The sequence below is a fragment of the Caretta caretta genome, chromosome 1 (assembly GCF_965140235.1).
Source record: "Caretta caretta isolate rCarCar2 chromosome 1, rCarCar1.hap1, whole genome shotgun sequence".
NCBI classification, from domain to species: domain Eukaryota; kingdom Metazoa; phylum Chordata; order Testudines; family Cheloniidae; genus Caretta; species Caretta caretta.
In genome coordinates, this window is record NC_134206.1 from 235,085,590 (window position 1) to 235,107,046 (window position 21,457).

Here is a 21,457-nt window from a genome sequence, read left to right on the forward strand (position 1 = left end):
GAACAGTGTATTTCCATCATGGCACACTGGCACTTCTTTTTCTACTGAGAAACAACTGCGTTGGTTATAAATAATAATAATAAACATTTTAAGCAATTACACTACATCTAAGTAGGGAGGCCAGATAGCAACCAGAACCAGGGATCAAGAACTCTGCTTCATTTTCTTAATAGAAATCCAATACTAATAGAACCTTCTAATCCAAGCCCAAGAGCTTTATGCTTCTTTCTGCCAACTTTAACACTACACAATATGCTGTAGAGAGAGGAGAGGAAGTGTCAACTTGTTTAAATGGTCCATTATGAAATGTAAACCATCTGTTTAAAAAAACATAACAAAACAAGCCATTCCCAACTAGAATTTGTTAGGAAGAAAAAGGAAAAAGTTACAGGTAGTGCATTGAACTAGAAGTCAGGAAACATGGGTTCTATAATCTGCTCTGCCATCTCACCTTGGGCAAATCACTTAATCTTGCTGCCTCAGTTTACCCATCTGTAAAATAGGAATGATCATACTTACATACCTTTGCAAAGCACGGTGCGAACCGTGGATAAAAACGATCCATTAAAATACTAGTTATTAATGAATTATCATCATATTGTTATTAATATCTCAGCGCACCAGAACATAGTACTAATCAGACAGTGAATCTACAGTGGACAAGCTCCTCTTACAACAGCATGTCAGAGCAGCTCTTTAGTGAATTTCAAGAAGTTAATGGCAATTACAAAATAGTATTTTTCTCACCAAAATGACTCCTCACCTTCCCTCCAAAAAAAGTGTCCTTTTGGTCTTCTGGGGTATGCCATTTGAAGGGTTGGCTGAGGAATTTGACCACATAATTCTCACTGAAGCTAATGGGAGACATATAAATAAATCTCCAGGAAACCAGCCACTATTACTGGCCAGGAGAACCATAAACGGAAACCAACTACAGAGTGTTTAACTAGACTAGTCTCACCATCCAAGCTGAATGAAACAAGAGTAGTATTCAATAAGATATTCATACGTCTTCCTGTTCCAGTAATCTGAGGTGTTACTTGTAGCACAAAGGATCTTCTTTGCAATATGTGGGCTTTAACTTTCAAGAAGTGAGTGGTGATTTGGGGTATACCTTGATTATTGGATGTCCCAACTTGAGAGTCTTTATGGAGGCCTGACTTTCAGAGAGCAGGGCACAGCACCTTCTGAAAATTGAGCACTTTTCAGGTGTCTCAAACTTGGCAACCAATAATCAAGGCACCCAAAATCACTAATCCCTTTTTGAAAATGTAGGCCATGGTTTATATCTAGATAAAACTCATTCCCCCCAAAATCTATAAATTCCCCATTTGTGGGTAAATGCTAAAAACCAAACTTGCTAATTTGTGGTTCTTACCTGTTTATCAATAGAACTAAGGGTCTCATGCAGTTTTTTGTTTCTAAATGCAAGTTACGAAAGCTAGCAAATAATAGAATTGTCATTTGGGAAGTCTATAAGTCAGTCTTGTAACATTTTCATTACAATTTTTCAGCCCAGGCTTAAAGAATAAAATTTTCAAAAGCACCTGAATGACTTAGGAACTTAAATCCCATTTTCTAAAGTTACTTAGGCAAATGGGTCTAGATTTTCAAAGGCATTTTAGGTGCCTAAAAATGCAGATAGGAACGTAGTGGGATTTTCAAAAGTGCCTAAGCAGGTTAGACGCCTAAACATGGAAATTAGTGGAAGTTAAGATAACCTGCTTAAGCCCTTTTGAAAATCCCATTTGGCACTGTCTGCATCTTTAGGTGCCCAAAAATAACTTTGAAAATCTGATCAGTGGGATCCTAAGTCTATGTGAAAGTCAATGGGACATAGGCTTCTAAGTGCCTAGGTCACTTTTGAAAATGGAATGTAGGTTCCTAAGTCACTTAAGCACTTTTGAAAATTTTACTCAAAATCTTGTCTGCCATCTACCATGCCTTTACCATGACGACTAACAGAAATGGGGGAGAGAAGGGTAGAAGAGGGGAGTTGTTTTAATTGCCTGTCAAAAAACATTACTTGAGGGGACCATATTACAGTTTTCACTGCTACAACCGTTCTAAGTATAGCTAGGCCAATATATGTTATTGTTTACATTAAATTGTGAGCGAAAAGAAAAAAAACCCTTTGGACTACTGATCACTTCCCCTCAGCTTCTCATTCAAACTCAGTCAAACATGCCAGGGAATCAGCAAACAGAGAGCTGTCTTTCCCACTGGGTTCTGCTCAATCTTAGATCTTGACATGCTGTTAATTTTAAGCCCTATTGCCAGGAGCAGCAGCAACATTCTTCAGTTTTTTTCATTTCCAAGGTTACAAAAATATGTGATGTCATATGAACTTCATGGATGTGAGGTACTATGTGACTATCCTCCTGTTAATTTACTAACAGTTAAAAAAAAAAATCAACCCTCTCTCCAAGTCAGACTGCATTAACACGGAACTAATTTAATCTGCCAGATATGTCTAATGGGGTGTTTTCTTGACCTTTTCCAGGCCTACAGTTATGGTAGCATTCATATTCAATGTGGCTTTCGGTTACACATTCTGCAATGTGAATCACTACTTCTCCCATTTGAGAACAAATGGGTGTGAAATCACTGGAAGAAGTGAATGAGCCTATGCATTGCACTGCAGCTGCTGAGTGAGGTGAAGTGTTTTGAACAGTGACTTCTCAGTAGTGGTAACAGCCTATATAGTACACCAAGATGAGGGCTGATGGCCAAAGCGAAAGGGAACTTTGCTTACAGAAACCCAATACTGGATCTATAAAGTTAGAAAAACAAAAGAATCTAAAACCACGGGATGAAAAGTATCACCAGATAGTCCCTTTGCATTCAAAATTTAATAAACTGCTCCACTGGTGAGCAGTGCATAATGCTAAACAATTGACGAATTCATGAGTTAGTCAATGATACAGATGGATACACTGATGCGGACATAATAAAGCTAAACAGATGCACTAAAGAGAGAGAATGGTAAAACAAGCGAGTCTTAGATAACAAGATAGGAAACTGATGTCAGTAGAGTTAGATAAGCACAAATGCATAAAACCAGGTTTATAGAACCTATGCTGTAGCTAAATCTATTTGATAAAAGGAAGATTTTTGATTTATTTTGAACCTATATTTATTCTTATCTTGTTGACAGGAACAAGAGATCCTATGGAAGGCTTCAATAAAACTGCCAAAAAATTCAGGATCCTGTAGTGACCATAAAACTTTCAAAAATTAAAAAAATAGATGTTACACAGTTTTTAGTCTTAGGCTCTTGTAAAATATATTTATGCTTTGTGTTAGTCCGTCAAACTGAGAGGCATATGATATCCTTGATCTTTGTACAGAACTCCCATTGAGATGAATGCGAGTTGTGTGTGTAGAAAGAGGGTAGAATAGGCCCTTAGTTAATAAAAAGCAAGCAGGCTGTTAGAGGAAAAAACATATTTCCCTACAATAGCGTTGAAATGTATTGGGCCATTTCAAACAACTTCCCTTTTAGATTAAGAGAGGAGTATCTGCGTGTGCTGATGAGCATGTTTCCTTGTTTGTGTTTTGTTTTGTTGTACAGCATAGTCAAGAATTTCAAAAGTAAATAGTGTTTGTCAGTGCCCAACCTGACACACTGTAAAGAGATTTTCAGAAAGGGCGGAGCACATGCTATCTGAAAATCAGGCCCTTCAGGTTGGGCACTCACATTCACTAGCCAGTTCTGAAATTCTTGGCCATTATATCAATGAACATATTAGTGATCTCTTGGCAAATCCGTTCTCACACTATTCTGTAAATCCTAAATTCAGCTTAGTGGGTCTGTCACCTCAAGGCAGTAGACGTGATATTTCTGATCTGGTGACTTAGTTCAGCATAAATACTGGACAACCTGTTTTAAAACTCTGCCCTCTGCCCACTTCCAGCTGGAAAATCTACAGGACTTACTGCATCCTGCCTTGTAGCTGAAACCAGGAGGAATGAGGAATCCTTGCTGAGCGGCTGCTGCTAGGGTTCGTTGATCTGGAGGGAACACTGGAATCATCAATGGAGGAAGCTGACCTTGAACCTGCTGAACAGAAGGAGGAAAATCAAACCTGGAAAATCTTCTGGAGAACATGCCTAAGCAGTTGCTTATTTATTTTTTTTAGCCAGGTCAGACTAGAATATACTCCTGTGTTGCGAGGGGTTCCAACAGCATCAACAGTTCAGCCGTGTGTTAATTACCATATACCCCAGCACTTAATATTAATTACATAAATTAAGGCATACTTATATTTCATTTCACCTTAACAACCATGACTGCAGTTTTATAGATCTTCTCCATATGACACTAAGATATTCCACTTCACAATGCTGCCAAATCACAATCATATACATAGCACCTTTCATCCCAAATGATTCTAAACACTTTACAAATATTAGACACGTATGTATGTGTTGGGATATGTGTGTGTATATACACACACATAGACACATGTATATGCATGCACAGACACATTCTCAGAGATGGCCACAAACACAGTTGAAACACTTTGCTCACAAGTGAAATGCAGCCACATCTGGAGTGTCAACTGTTTCATGTTGCACAGCAACACTACACAAAAGCATAGGGCAGGAAATGAAGACTCTTACATTGCAAGTGAAACTGAAGGAGACTTTAGGCAGGCAGAAAGTGGTCATCCAAATTGGAAATTGGCCATAACACAACAGCTAACACTACTACTTTTGCAAAGTTTTATGAGTGTTTTTGATTAATACAAATGGTCAGGACATTGCTTTTCCATCTCACACAGAAGAGGAGCAAATTATTTGGTAACATAAGACATCAGCAGCATAACTGGTTTTAATAAAAAAACTATACTAACAAATGAAACTTTGCCTTTCAGGAGATCAATCAGTAAAGGGAAGGAAACCCTTACAAGAGAGGTCATCAAGATAGACCACAGAATTGTGGAGCAGAGGCATAAGAGATGTAGATAGGCTGTCATAGATTAACATTTGGTTCATGATGTGATGTATGCAGCCAGAGGCGATGCATCGGGTGGGGCACGCAGGGTCATGTGCTCCCCCCCCACATTTCCTGCTTGGCTTGTACTGAGCACGCTCACATAGACTGAGCATGCTCAGTAATATCTGCTGAAGTCGCTGCCTTCACTCTGCCCCCCTTCTCTCCTCCCCACTGTTGGCAGGTACGGGTCCTCTCTGTATGCAGCATTAAGAATGGTGGTAACTGTGTGCGTGGTTATTGCACCATTACAGTCTGGGACATCCTGTAAGACGAAGCTCATAAGACATATTGGTTAGAAATTGTTGCAGTTGGAGACTGAATGCAAGACTGAAGCTATGCTAGATGTAGTGCCAATTACTCTGTTAACTGGATTCACTTTGACTGTTACTTTATTCTTCTTGTTGCTATTCTGATCTAGTTAGTTAAAAAGTCATATTTGGATTTTGTGAGACATAAAATATAAAATGCTATTTCTTCCTCCTTACATTCATCCAGTCTGGAGTCATCCCATTTCTGCCTTGATTTTTTTTTTTAAGACAAAGTAACTGTATTCTTTTAGAACAAAAATGAACAGCCGTGTGGAATTTTTGCATAGTACTCTTCTTCGGCAAGAAGCCATGGAACTTTTTTTTAAATGGTTTCCAAGGATGAAAGTGACTTTGCCAAGCAAAGAAGCTTCAAAACAGGACTCAAAAACACTAATAGAAAGACAGATGGTTCCACTAAGAGCTTTGCTGCCAAAAAAAAAAAAAAAATGTAAAAAAAAGGCGAAAAAATTGAGTGATGTTATTGAAGCTGACTGCAAAGTTCTCTGATGACTGCAAATACTCTTGTCCCATTGCAAGTGTTAACTCTGCCTCCAGGGCTAATATAACCAAAGCACCACACACACACACAAAATTGTCATTGCCAAGCCCACAATGTAGCACAAGTCTGCACTTGATTCCAAGTGACTGCCTGATACGCTAGCAAAACATTGCACTAAAAAATCCTCCCATTTAGGAAGTCTACCAGGAAAATGCCCTTTTTTCTCACAACTGGCTGTCACATTTTCTTTTTCAAATTCTCTCTCCAAATTACATCCTGTAAGGGACCCTTACGACCCTCTGACTTTAAATGACACAAACACAGTTGTATAAAGGAGGTAAGAACTGCGAAGAGGTGAGGACGGTTTGCATGGATACAGAAATAACCCAGTCAAAACAATGTAATTTCCATTCCAAGCTGAAATATATGTAGCACCACTTTAATATCTGCAATTATTTCCTCCCAGAAATAAGGGCAAACATTATTTCATTTTAATCAGATTACTTGATACAATATAAAATGCATATATTATGACTGACCCTTTCTATGTCTCATTTAACTACTGTATGTTAACTTTTATGCAACGTATGTTCATTGTTACCTACTGTTGCTAGGATACAACTTTTAAAAGTGATAGATAATTCAGACCCTCCCTTTTCAGTTTTTACTCTTGAAGGTTTTCTTTATATTTTTCAAGCTAATGTCTTGTTATTCACATTTGTCTAATCGCTTATCAGATAGTTACTTTTCTTTAAAAAAAAACAAACCAACCCCTTCTTGATACTAGATTTACAGTCTGAATGCAACTGACCCCAAATCAGGGCTAGTTTCAGACCTTGCCTTTTGTTCTACTAATGTATAAAGATAATGAAAGTAAATACACACGTTTATATGTACATAACAATTATATACAAGTCTATACACTTGATAGTATCCCTCTCTCTCCACCATTCATAGGTGACTTCTTAGGTGTAAGTTCCTCAGGGTAGGGACTATAGGTTAAATCCTGATGCACTGAAGTCAATGGCAAAGCTCCAGTTGATTTCACTGAGCCAGAATTTCATCCTGATTCTTCATATGTATTTTTTACAGCGCCTAACACAATGCAGTCCTGAGTGGGACCTCTGGATGTTGCCGCCATATAAATATCATTGTCACATGACTTCTCAATTTACCACATGGCTCTGCAATCTACCTTATAACAGTATACCACTTTTCAGGTATCCACAACTACTATTCTATTATATGACAGATTGTACAGGCATGTGATAAACTGAAAAGCCATTTATGGATGCATCTTTCACTGACTCATCTTCACCCTGCTCACTTATTTGTTTGCCCCAAGACTCGTTCTAACATTCCAAACCATTAAGTAACTGCAACTAGACACCAATAAAAAAACCTCAGCAACCTGCCAGAGAAAGGGTTCTTTCCTCTGCCCTCCTCCCCGCACCTCCTGCCAATGTAGAATTGCTCCATCAAAACAAACCTGATACATGTAATGTCACACAACTAGAAATGGGTATGTTAAAACTTTTGGAAAGAAGATTCCTAGCTTTTCAATATGAGTCATGGTACTTGCTTTCTACCCTGGAAAGTCCCGAGTTATTGGATATTGAAGTCATGCCATTATAATGCAGAGAAAAGCTGGTTTTTTTGCCATTTTAGAGGTGCTTAATGTATATGAGTTTTATTTCTTCTCTCCTTCTGAGCCATGTCCCATTAGACTGATGATAAAGAAAGACCCTATGATACAACGAATAGTCCCAATACAATTTTTAAACACTCTAAAACATACCTAAAATACCTTTATTATAATATATCTGGAATATATAGAGCATTTGTTGGTGTATGTATGGTATGAAGGTTTTCTTAGCGCTCATTTAGCATGAACTACTTAATTTACCCTTAGATTCAGTGCTTGTGTATTATAACACAGTTATTAGAGTGAAGAGAATATCGGTCATTTTAAGATCAGATATGCTGTTCAGAATATCTGAAGCAGCCCCTTCTCCGCCCCCTGACCTCTAAACAGCCTTCTTTTCAAGGTTTGTTTCATTAGGAAAAAGTTTGTATTTTTATGCAGTGTTTCAGTATTTGCAATTCCCATCACAGAAGGGACACACAATGAGAAAAAAAAAGTCAAAATAAATAAATTATATAACCTAAGAGGGAAAAACCACCTCATGTAATATAACTTATTATTTATTTTCAAAGTCCCCCTACATCCCAAAATAAAATAGAGTAAAATACAACAAATAATTATTTTTCTTTGTTCCAGTACCCGTCTTCCCTCAATGGAACTTAATGTGGTTATCAACGGATATGAAATACTTGGAATCTTACTGAGCAGAGGATGAGAAAATATGGAAATACTGAACTATAATATAAGCAAGTCACTATACAAGAATGTAGATATTTTCATTCATGCACATCAGACTGGTAATTTTGGAAGGAAGGTCCATGTTATGATGAAAGGAGAACACATGCTGCTCAAAAGTTTGGATTCTTAGAAGTAGCCCCTGAGGAGACGGATTGTAGACAGAGTGTAGAAGAGGCAGGAAGGGTTATCACATGGTTATGCAATTTATGACACAGACACTACACCACCATCTATATATTATTATTAATTCTATTAAAATTGCTCTTAGTGCCCAAACCAAGATCAGGACCCAATCGTATTAGGAACTGTAAATACACAAGGTAAGAGAGAGTTCCTGCCCCGAAGAGTTTATAATTTAAATACACAAGATACATTAGGAGTGGGTGAAAGAAAATATTATTATTCCTAGTTTACAGGTGGGGAACTGAGGCACAAAGAGACTTAGGGCCAGATTTTTAAAGGTATTTACATGCCTAATGGAATTTTCAAAATCCTACTATGTTCCTATATACACCTTTAAGCACCTAAATACTTTTAAAAATCTGGGCCTTAGTGATTTGCCCAAGTTTGCACCAGAAGTCTGTTGCAGAGCTGGGAACTGAATCCAGATCTCAAGGTTTAGTCCAGTATCTTAATCACAAAACCATATATTTCCTGTCTCAGACATATATAAGATATAAATTCATCTATAGATGTGTATGTGAACACACTGGGCACAATTAAAACTCAGTATTTATTCTTTTTTATAGTACTTGTGATACTTTGATCTCTCCTACCTAAATTGAGGAAAATACCTTGATTATCGCAGTTACCTGGAACAATAAATAGTTACTAGCTACTGTTGTGCCTTATGTACATTTAGATTGCAAGCTCTTCAAGGCAGGGAGCATGTCTCTTTTTTATGTTCTATGAAATGCCTTGCACTCTTTGGGTCACTATATAAATAATTACACACAAAAGCTACATTAAAAAAACATTAAGGTAGAAAATTTAAGCACTCAGAAGTTAGGAAATACCAGAATTAAGGTTGCCTGTGCAACCTTAATTTGGCCCCCTTGTGGATATGTATTATGACACAGTCTTTAATTACATGACCACATGCTATTTTTTCCCGCAGGACACTTGCCTCATTTAGCCAGCTCATATTTCTCAAGTAATATATGACCATCTTTCTTTTCTACAAATCTAGATATACATATGTAGCATCTGGTATTATTATTATTTTTTTCATTCTTATATACTTACACTAATTTTATTCTCACAATTGTCCGTTAAATCTTTACTGACATAGACTTTTTGTATTTCCAGGGTTTACATTTTATTACATTTCTGGCACTTATATACTTTATATTTTGGGTTTGATTGCTAGTCCAACTCTCATTAAGTACTACCTTACTTGGCAAATGGTCCCAATGATTTCATTAGTATTACCTGTGGAGATAGTATTACTCAATATGAGTAAGGATGGGAGATTTGGGTCTTGAAGCAGGACTTCACCCTTTCCAGACAGATAAGACTTGGAACAGTAGTTCATTACTTTAGTCTCTCACAAGCTGTTACTCAGTGAAATACCATTCTAGAGGTCTATAAACATCTTTCTTTAAATTATTTCTTATTTTATTACATCCTTTTTTATACAGAAGTGTGGCTAACTTGCTTTTTTCATGTGAGGTAGCCAACAAACTGTCTCAATGAAATTCAAATATTACTTTATCAGAGTACTGGATACACTTGGATTGCCCTTTAACTTTAGATTGTGTACAGAAACATTTCAAGAGTTAAACGTATTTCTAACTTGATATGAAAACTGAACATTATCATGAAGATGACATAAATATGCAGGTTTGTTTTCTGAAGCTAAGTATTTAATTGTATTAGGACACAGTGCTCTCAAACCACTTACTGCAGGTGAACTATTTACTACTGGGAATAGTTCCGTTGGCTTATGGGAGTATTCATGGTGGAAAGCACTCCACCTGGCATTTGAATGACTGGTCCTTTAAACAGGAAATATATTGGCCATTCCCCCCTCCCCAACCATATCTATCTTAAGCAGAAATAAAAATGCATTTCTTCTTACAACTACAATCTGTAATCTTCCATTACGGTTTGGCAATACCTCTAAAGTAAGAGAGTGAAATGTAGTTCTCCTGACCTGACCCTACATCATTGTCCCCCGCCCTCAAAACCACACTTGGAAGAGAATCTCCATTTATGAAAAGGGGACTCTGCTACCTCTGCAGCATCACCCTCACCCTCTTATGGATTCCAAGGAGGCCTCTTCATGGGGTCTGGGTTCTGTGCAGGTGTGGAGAATACAAACTATGGAGAAGAGACAGAGGCTGTGAGGACATGTACCTTGCTGGGATGGGCAACACATGGATTTCGTGCCCCCCTGCACAGATCTCTTGAGTTCTGCAAACTTTGTGAATGAGCATCCCCTGCCTTTGCCACACATAGAGGCAAATTCCCCAGCCCCTAGGCAGGATGATGTGGTGGATTTCTGTGAGAGGATCTTGTGGCGAGACATCTTCTTCCAGATCTACCTAGAATTCTTCTGCAGGGAATGATGTGGGCCATAAGTAGTATTCTTTCCCTTGTGGCATTAGAGACTTAGTTAAATACATGCCAGCACTTATTAAAATTCACCCTCCCCAAATATCACTAGAGTCATTCAATACTATAACCTCACTGTTCACAATTGCTTCCTAGTAATGCTACCATTCATAGGAAAATATGTTCTTATGTTGCCAGCCTATGAAGACAAATAAATAAGGCCATTTAGGGAGATAAAAAAAGAGACACCTCTGTAACTCCTCCAGAATACGAGGGCTTTTTGGAGAGATAATGTGGAAAAATTATTAGCTTGCTGAAAAATGGGAACTATCCCCAACAGGCAATAGCTTGAATGTGTGTGCCCTGGCACATAGAAAACATGGCAAACAGAAAGGCAGTGCAAAAGGGTAATGTCTCAAAGATTTACATAAACGCTGACCAGTTAAAAAAAGTGAACTGGATCAACTCCAGAAGCCCTAGAGCTCTGCACAGTCCTGAGGGAGATCCTTGTTTCGTTCCTCGTGTCCATTTCAGATAGATTTTGAGCACTATAAAAGTGAGCACACGCTCAGCTCCTTAACTGAGAGGTGGGGCAGAGGACGTGACTTGCATTGCAAAATGGCAGCCCCTCTAGCCAGCTACGTAGCAGTGAATATGCTCCAAAAGGAGTCGCTGATCCATTACCCATTTGGAAGGATAAGATGGAGTGGTATAAGCAGGTGGGGTGAGGCTGGGAAGAATGGAATATGACAGGGACACACAGGACCACCACGGACAGTTCATTCTTTCCTCGAAGGATGCAAGATGAAAGGAAATTTAGCATACAAGGAACTTTTTTTGTCTAGTTCCAAAGGAACAACTAAGAAAGGAGTGAATTTATTTACGTTCGTTTATATCAGTGGTTCTCAGCCACAGGTCCGGGGCCCCCTGGGGGTCCGCAAGCAGATTTCAGGGCGTCCGTCAAGCAGGGCCAACATCAGACTCACTGGGACCCAGGGCAGAAAGCCGAAGCCCCACTGCATGGGGCTGAAGCCTGAGGCCCTGAGCCCCGCCACCTACGGCTGAAGCTGAAGCCTGAGCCACTTAGCTTCATGGGGCTTCCTGTGGCGTGGGCCCCAAGCAACTGCCCTGTTTGCTACCCCCTAATGCCGACCCTGACTTTTATATGCAGAAAAACAGTTGTTGAGACACAGGTGGGCTGTGGACTTTTTATCGCATGTTGGGGGGTCCTCAGAAAGAAAAAGGTTGAGAACCCCTGGTTTATAGAACATAAAAAAAAGCACGGAGCCTCTTCTCTCACATTTGATGTGGTAAATGGAAAATATACAGAAGCAGGGAAAACAGTAACACAATTTTATCTCACTTGGGATGTTCTATGGCAAGCCATTCAGATAACATGACAGTTATCTACAGAGACAATTCTACCACAGGAGCATCTTAGCACTTCCCCCCCAGGAAAAAAATGTCCCAAAGCAAAGAAAAATAAATTGGCCTATATTCCAATATGCGTCTGTTTTGAATCAATGGTTTAGATCTTTCACCTGAGGCGTTCATGCAGGATTAGTTGCTGCAGATTGTCTGGGTCCCATCCTAGTGGGTGAGATTCCCAACGAGCAATAGAACTTTCAAGAAGCCTTCTATAGTCAGATGATAGCCTGGTAGCTATGGCAGAGGACTAAAGTGCACCTTCAAAAGAGCCCTTGCTAGTTAAAGGACACACAGCTCAGGAGTAAGGCTCTTTCTTTCATGTAGGGGAAAGGGATCCATCATTTGGTTGACTGAACCGTTTGCTGAATGGGGGATTGGGCGGGGACAAGATAGGCTCTTTGCAACACGATGTCCAGTGTTTGGTCCAAAATGACTCATTTCATTGAGCTTAAAATTCATATGAATACTGCTTTTCCAAAGCTATAGTTTAATGTTTCCAAGTAGTAGCATGCGCCAGAGCCCCCTACAGCTGTGCTTATTTTACAATATCTGTCTCAGAAGTACAACTGAGGGTCATCATTTGTTGTAGGGTGGCCACAGACTTGTGAATGTCAAAGCTATTATTCCATTATTTAACACTGTGTATCCCTCTGTCAAGGTTCCTCCCCCACTCTGAACTGTAGGGTACAGATGTGGGGACCTGCATGAAAACCTCCTAAGCTTACTTTCACCAGCTTAGGTTAAAATTTCCCCAAGGTACAAATTAATTTTATCCTTTGTCCCTGGATCTGCACTGCCACCACCAAACTCTAACTGGGTTTACTGGGAAACGTAGTTTGGACACGTCTTTCCCCCCAAAATCCTCCCAACCCTTGCACCCCACTTCCTGGGGAAGGTTTGGTAAAAATCCTCACCAATTTGCACAGGTGACCACAGACCCAAACCCTGGGATCTGAGAACAATGAAAAAGCATTCAGTTTTCCAACAAGAAGACTCTTAATAGAAGTAAAGAAATCACCTCTGTAAATACCTTACAGGGTAATTAGATTCAAAACATAGAGAATCCCTCTAGGCAAAACCTTAAGTTACAAAAAAGACACACAGACAGGAATAGTCATTCTATTCAGCACATTTCTTTTCCCAGCCATTTAAAGAAATCATAATCTAACACATACCTAGCTAGATTACTTACTAAAGTTCTAAGACTCCATTCCTGGTCTATCCCCGGCAAAAGCAGCATACCGACAGACACAGACCCTTTGTTTCTCTCCCTCCTCCCAGCTTATGAAAGTATCTTGTCTCCTCATTGGTCAGGTGCCAGCGAGGTTACCTTTAACTTCTTAACCCTTTACAGGTGAGAGGATTTTTCCTCTGGCCAGGAGGGATTTTAAAGGGGTTTACCCTTCCCTTTATATTTATGACTCGCCCCCCAAATCTCAGCTAGGGTGAAACGCTAGCTGGGACTTCTTCCTGTAGCTCTAGGAAAAACAGAGTTAATAAGACACATGCACCTCTAAATATACTACCAAGTACATAAAGACTAACAATATTTTCCACATCTCAAGGACGATTTTAACCAGTTAATTCTGGGAAACTTTCACGGGAGAGTGCATCAGCCACTTTGTTAGAAGCTCCTGAGATGTGTTGGATGTCGAAATCAAAATCTTGGAGAGCTAAACTCCACCGAATAAGTTTTTTGTTATTTCCCATGGTGGTATGAAGCCACTGCAGTGCAGCATGGTCGGTTTGCAGGTGGAAACGCCGTCCACAAACATATGGGCATAGCTTTTCCAGGGCGTAGACAATGGCGTAACATTCTTTTTCACTGACTGACCAGTTGTTTTCCCTCTCAGACAGTTTTTTGCTGAGAAACACGACCGGGTGGAATTCTTGATCAGGTCCTTTGTGCATTAAAACTGCTCCCACACCACACTCGGACACATCTGTGGTCACTAGGAACGGTTTGTCAAAGTCTGGGGCCTTTAGTACAGGGTCAGACATGAGTGTCGCTTTAAGCTTGTTAAAGGCCTTCTGACACTTTTCGGTCCACTGAACTGCATTTGGCTGTTTCTTTTTGGTTAGGTCTGTCAGTGGGGCGGCGATTTGGCTGTATTGCGTTACAAATCGTCTGTAATAACCGGCCAAGCCTAAGAAGGATTGAACCTGTTTCTTTGACTTTGGGACCGGCCACTTTTGGATAGCATCCACTTTGGCCTGTAGAGGGCTGATAGTTCCTTGACCCACCTAGTGTCCAAGGTAAGTCACTCTGTTTAGACCTATTTGACACTTCTTAGCCTTAACAGTTAGTCCTGCCTCCCTTATGCGCTCAAGGACTTTTTGTAGATGTTCCAGGTGTTCTGCCCAGGAATCCGAAAATATGGCCACATCGTCAAGGTAGGCAACTGCATATTCTCCTAACCCGCTGGGAGACCATCTACAAATCTTTGGAAGGTGGTGGGTGCATTTCGAAGCCCGAAAGGGAATACATTAAATTCATACAGCCCGAGATGTGTGGTGAAGGCTGACCTTTCCTTGGCAGATTCATCTAGCGGTACCTGCCAGTACCCCTTGGTTAAGTCCAAGGTAGAGATGAACTGGGCCCGTTCCAGTTTCTCTAATAGTTCATCTGTGCGTAGCATTGGATAGTTGTCTGGGAGAGTTACAGCATTTAGCTTACGGTAGTCCACGCAAAAACATATCTCCCCATCTGGTTTGGGAACTAGAACCACTGGAGATGCCCATGCACTTTCAGAGGGGCGGATTACACCCATCTGTAACATATCCTGGATCTCCCGTTCTATAGCAGTTTTAGCTTGAGGAGACACCCGGTAAGGTTGGACTTTAATTGGGCGAGCATTACCTGTGTCAATGGAGTGGTATGCCCGTTCAGTCAGTCCTGGGGTGGCTGAGAACGTTGGCGCATAGCTAGTGCACAGCTCCTGGATCTGCTGTCGCTGCATACGCCCAAGGGTCATGGAGAGGTTCACCTCTTCCACACCACCAGCACTTTTCCCTTCGTAGTAGACACCTTCAGGCCACTCAGCATCCTCTCCTCCCTGGGCTGTAAACTGACAAACCTTTAATTCTCTGGAATAAAAGGGCTTTAGAGAATTAATATGGTACACTGTAGGCTTTTGGTTAGAGGTGGGGAATGCTATGAGATAATTAACAGCTCCCAGGTGCTCCTGGACTGTGAATGGCCCTTCCCACGATGCTTCCATTTTATGGGCCTGGAGCGCCTTTAAGACCATGACCTGGTCTCCTACTTTGAAGGAACGCTCTCTGGCATGTTTATCATACCAGGCTTTTTGCTCTTTTTGAGCATCTTGTAAGTTTTCTTTAGCAAGGGCTAAAGAGGTTTGGAGGGTGTTTTGTAGGTTGGTTACAAAGTCCAGAATGTTAGTTCCTGGAGAAGGTGTAAATCCCTCCCATTGCTGCTTCACCAACTGTAATGGCCCCTTAACCTCACGGCCATATACAAGTTCAAATGGGGAAAACCCTAAACTGGGATGTGGTACAGCTCTGTAGGCATACAGCAACTGCTGCAACACTAGGTCCCAATCGTTGGAGTGCTCATTTACGAATTTACGTATCATGGCCCCCAAAGTTCCATTAAACTTCTCCACCATGCCATTTGTTTGATGGTAATAAGGAGTGGCAACCAAGCGATTTACCCCATGAGCTTCCCAAAGGTTTTCCATAGTTCCTGCCAGGAAATTAGTCCCTGCATCTGTGAGGATGTCAGAGGGCCAACCTACCCTGGCAAAAATGTCTGCTAGTGCCTGGCACACACTTTTAGCCCTGGTGTTGCTTAGAGCTACTGCTTCCGGCCATCGGGTGGCAAAATCCATGAAAGTCAGTATGTACTGCTTTCCTCTGGGTGTCTTTTTCGGAAAAGGACCCAGAATATCCACAGCTACTCACTGAAATGGAACTTCAATGATGGGGAGTGGCTGGAGAGGGGCTTTGACCTGGTCTTGGGGTTTTCCCACTCTTTGGCATACTTCACAAGACCGGACATAGGTAGAAACATCCTTGCCCATTCCCTCCCAGTGGAATGACCCCTCCAAACGGTCTTTGGTCCTGTTCACGCCAGCATGGCCACTAGGGTGATCATGGGCTAAGCTCAAGAGCTTGGCCCGGTATTTAGTTGGAACTACCAACTGTCTCTGAGGATGCCAGTCTTCCTGGTGTCCACCAGAAAGAGTTTCCTTGTATAAAAGTTCTCTTTCTACAACAAACCTGGATTGATTAGAAGACCTAAGAGACGGTGGGTTGCTCCGTGCCGCCGTCCAAGCTCTCTGGAGGCTTTCATCTGCTTCCTGTTCGGTCTGGAACTGTTCCCTTGATGCTGGAGACATCAGTTCCTCATTGGATTGTGGACCTATGCTTGGTTCCTCTGGAAGCGATGTAGGGGATGGGGCTGTTTCCATTGACTGTGAACCGCTCTCCGCTGGGACACTATGTTGGGTTTCAGGCTCTGGCTGAGCCTCTTGTGTAGGGTTATGGGCTGCTGCTGGTTCAAGTTCGGTGGGGCCCTCTGGTGTTGAGGTTGCAAGTACTGGATTCGGTGCTGGCAATGGGTCTGGTGTTGGTTGTTCCGCTGGTTCCGGTTCTGGGACTCATTCCGTCTGGGTCTCTGGGACTGCATCCACTACTGCTGTTGCAGACATTGGCGTGGGGTCCGGGTCCATCACCTCTAACCGGGTCCTGATAGAAGTTTCCGGAACAGAGCTAGGCCTCACGGCTTGTTTAGCCTGGCTGCGGGTGACCGTTCCCACCCTCTTGGCCTGCTTCACATGATTGGCCAAGTCTTCCCCCAACAGCATGGGGATGGGATAATCATCATAGACTGCAAAAGTCCATGTTCCTGACCAGCTCTGGTACTGGACAGGCAACTTGGCTGTAGGCAAATCAAAAGAGTTGGACTTGAAGGGTTGAATTGTCACTGGGATCTCTGGGTTGATTAAATTGGGATCCACTAAGGAAGCATGGATAGCTGACACTTGTGCTCTGGTGTCCCTCCACGTGGTGACCTTCTTCCCACCCACACTCACAGTTTCCCTCCGCTCCAAGGGTATCTGGAAGGTATCTGGGCCTGCGGACCTCTGGTGTGATTCCGGTGCAATGAACTGTAATCTGTTGGGGTTCTTGGGGCAGTTGGCCTTTACATGCCCCAGCTCGTTACATTTAAAACATCGTCCAGCTGACGGGTCACTGGGGCGAGGTGGGTTGCTGGAGAACGGGGTGGTTTTCTGGTTCAAAAAATCTCAAATTGATCTCAAAATGATTTCAGGTTAATCCCACCACTCTGCCACCATATCAAGGTTTCTCCCCCACTCTGAACTGTAGGGTACAGATGTGGGGACCTGCAAGAAAACCTCCTAAGCTTACTTGCATCAGCTTAGGTTAAAACTTCCCCAAGGTACAAATTAATTTTATCCTTTGTCCCTGGATCTGCACTGCCACCACCAAACTCTAACTGGGTTTACTGGGAAATATAGTTTGGACACGTCTTTCCCCCCAAAATCCTCCCAACCCTTGCACCCCACTTCCTGGGGAAGGTTTGGTAAAAATCCTCAATTTGCATAGGTGACCACAGACCCAAACCCTGGGATCTGAGAACAATGAAAAAGCATTCAGTTTTCCTACAAGAAGACTCTTAATAGAAGTAAAGAAATCACCTCTGTAAAATCAGGATGGTAGATACCTTACAGGGTAATTAGATTCAAAACATAGAGAATCCCTCTAGGCAAAACCTTAAGTTACAAAAAAGACACACAGACAGGAATAGTCATTCTATTCAGCACAGTTCTTTTCTCAGCCATTTAAAGAAATCATAATCTAACACATACCTAGCTAGATTACTTACTAAAGTTCTAAGACTCCATTCCTGGTCTATCCCCGGCAAAAGCAGCATACCGACAGACACAGACCCTTTGTTTCTCTCCCTCCTCCCAGCTTATGAAAGTATCTTGTCTCCTCATTGGTCAGGTGCCAGCGAGGTTACCTTTAACTTCTTAACCCTTTACAGGTGAGAGGATTTTTCCTCTGGCCAGGAGGGATTTTAAAGGGGTTTACCCTTCCCTTTATATTTATGACACCCTCTCTTTGTGTACACAATGATAACAGCAACTTGCTCCCAAATGTAGTCGTAATACAACAAGATTTAAAGTGTAATGCCACTCCCTCAGAATTGGAAACTATATGATCTTTCATGAATAACTGATGATGTCTCACAGCATAGGATGGAGCTTTACACAGTTTCCAGATGCTTGTTTAATGTTCTGCTCGATAAGTTCTGGACCTATGTTGAGCGCTCTAGCAGTAAGCCACTCAATGAACCATTTGTCAGTGAAAAGAAAACAGGTGTGAGATTTCCTGATGTGTTAGAAAGGACATCATGTAGGATAATTCTTAAGCTGCAAATGTGGACTATTTTCTGTGATTGGCTGATCTATTAAATACTGTTTCAATTATTACAATGATAAAGAAGGGTGGGGGGTGGGGGGTATTGTAAATGCCTTACAGAATCATTGGCAACATAAAGTACATTTTCCTCTCTCGTTCATACTAGTCTCTTAGAAGTTGTATATGTATTCTTTTTCCCCCCATTTTTGTCACTTTGCATCTACAAACACTGAAAGCCCCCTGTGTTAAATAAATAAAATTTATTTATTATTATTAAATTAAATAAATAAAGCTGAAACCAGCTGTCATTAAATAAAGCTGAAACCAACACGGCCTCTTTGATTTTAAAATAATGTCTTCAGCCTATATAACACTTACATATTACCAGATCATATCTATTTGCACAAAAGTGTTATGGTTTGATGTCAGAACAGCTCTGGGAACAGGGTTTGTTAAGGTAACTGCTGCCACAGAAGCAGCGGGAGAAGCATATATGATTGCTTTTGTGGAATCTGTGATAAATGCTAAGTAGTTTTTTTTAATTTCTCAGTGATAGAGCGATAGGTATAAAAACAGAGCTATTTAGACTTTCTGGGATTTTTCTTATCACAATATAACCACTTTAATATGTTCAGGGTTACAGCCTGACATCCTTCACATTAGTGATTTATGGGTACATGCAAATCAAGTATGGGATCAATCATGGCTGGCCCAGCAGTGTGGAGGCCAACAGGAGCTCCTGAAAAAATTGTGCAGTGTGTTATTGGCATGTGGCTGACAAGCTTTGCTAGATACTCCTGGGGGAATTCTGTGCCAAAAAATTGAAAATTCTGTGCACATTTCAGAATTCTGCATATTTTATTTGTCAAAATAACGCAATATAATCACACCAGTTTCTACTATTTTGGTAATTTATTTCAAAATACCTGTTAGCAAGTACGTCTGTAACAATACAGACAACAAAAATGTTTCCCCGAGGAGTAGAGAGTTAAAGAAACCCCTACAACCACCCAGTTCCTGTTTCTCTGTTATGCCCCCACACCCTCTACACCCACAGAGCCCAGCCATGGGATACCCCCCCTGGCTCAGACACCCACAGCCCCTACCCTCAGAGCTCAGCTGCAGGGCACTCCCCCAGCCCAGACACCCACACCGCATACCCCCCAGAGCCCAGCCGTGGAGTGCCACCTGTCCAGACAATGGACTCCCCTGCCCCCAGAACACAATTATGGGGTGCTCCCCAGCCCAGACACCTGCAACCCCTACCCTCAGAACCCAGCTGTGGGGCACCCTTCAGCCCTGACACCCACCCCACCAGAGCCCAGCCACGGGGCAATCCCTAGCCCAGACACCTGCACCCCTTACCTCCAGAGCCCAGATGCAGGGTGCTCCCCAGCCCAGACACCTGAACCCTCCAGGTCCCAGGCATCCAGAAAGAGAAACAGCCTGATGCTGGGTCCTGGGTTTATACGGAGTTTCCCGCATGCTGCCTGCTTCCATCAGAACATGCTGGGAACCACAGCTGCCCAGAACCCTCCAGCTCCCCTCCCCTCCCTTATCCCTCCCCCCAGCAGTGTCCTGTATTGCCAACTGGAAAGTTGGGCTCTGCTGGGTCCAGTGGCCCCTAGTGGTGGCCAGCAGCTCTGCAGCAACAATTCTGCAGGGAGGGATGAAATTCTGCACAGAACATTAATTCTCCACAGATTCTGCATTGCGCAGTGGAGCAGAATTCTACTAGGAGTAGCTAGCCAAGAGAGGTGACTCGGCCCTGCTTTCTCTTCAGCCTTTTTGAAGTGGGTTTGGATTCAGGTTAGCACAAGGACTGCAGCTGTGACTGGTGCTTATGAAAAAGATGCAAAAAAGGGACAGCTCGTTCCTTGTAGATGCATACAAGGGCTGGCTATAAACATGACCTAGATGACATTTTCACTTTGTCAGTGTATGCTCAGTAATATATTGAGTCCGTACTAATTAAGGGCTCAGTCCCATAAAAATTTATGCATATGCAATTTTCAGCACATAAAACAGATCTATTAACTTCAGTGAGTCTACTCGTGGACTTAAAGCTAAGCATGTGCTTAGGTATTTGCAGGATTGGGGAATAAAACTGTATTTAGTGTCATAGAATTCTACTGCTTTCCTTAATATATTTACAGTGATCAACTAATCAAAAATCATAGCATTTTACATGAGAGAGAAAGCTGTAGAAAGGGTCACTATCATTAACCAGGACAAAGAAGAGTGGTGGAAAAAACACAAAATATATATTTTGGTTATTTCTGTGAAGTCAATCAAGACTTCTATATTAAAAGTAAAAGATTATGTTTTTTTCCCCAATGCTATTTTTTCCACATTTACATATTAAGCTGAATTTATTAAACCACTCAGTAAATAATAATTTTGATGTAGTTATTGCATAAAATGCACCTGGTCAGCTGTTAGAAATATGTCTGTCTTCTCCCTGCGTCCCTCCCCCGCAAACAGGAGGAGCTGTGCCAATCGGGAAGACATTGGATTTTAGAATTTCTATAGAGGAAGAAGAGTGCCAGGGTCTCAGGGGTTGATACAGTGGTAAAATCCAGAGTTGAATCCAAAATTCACGAACATACCAATGTCTGTGGTTAGATCATGAGACAATTATCTGCCTTGAGTACTCAGCAGCGTGCTGTTGAGATATTCATGAGGCAACTCAGGAGGAAGACTGTGGCTCAGACAGTTAGAGTCTCCCTTCTGGTTCACCCACTGCTCTCAGAAAGGAGAAAATTGGAATGCAAATGGGAATTAAATGCAAAGCAGTGCATGGGAGCTGAGGGGGTGGAACCAAGGTTCTGTCCATTCCCCATATAATTCTGCCGCCTCCTGCTCACCTG

The 21,457-nt window shown here is 41.6% G+C and overlaps 1 protein-coding gene across 16 annotated transcripts in view; it reads right to left on the reverse strand.

Annotated features, from left to right (window-relative positions):
* SOX5 (SRY-box transcription factor 5) overlaps positions 1 to 21,457 on the reverse strand; it is an 838,708-nt gene that overhangs the window by 108,288 nt on the left and 708,963 nt on the right. For 12 of the 16 annotated variants that reach the window (XM_048826912.2, XM_075121858.1, XM_075121862.1 and 9 more), the window contains one exon: positions 3,940 to 4,063. In XM_048826912.2, the coding sequence (XP_048682869.1) occupies positions 3,940 to 4,063 (124 nt within the window). The remainder of the gene's footprint in view (positions 1 to 3,939; positions 4,064 to 21,457) is intronic. The other 4 variants (XM_048826867.2, XM_048826947.2, XM_048826850.2 and 1 more) reach the window with 1 other exon arrangement.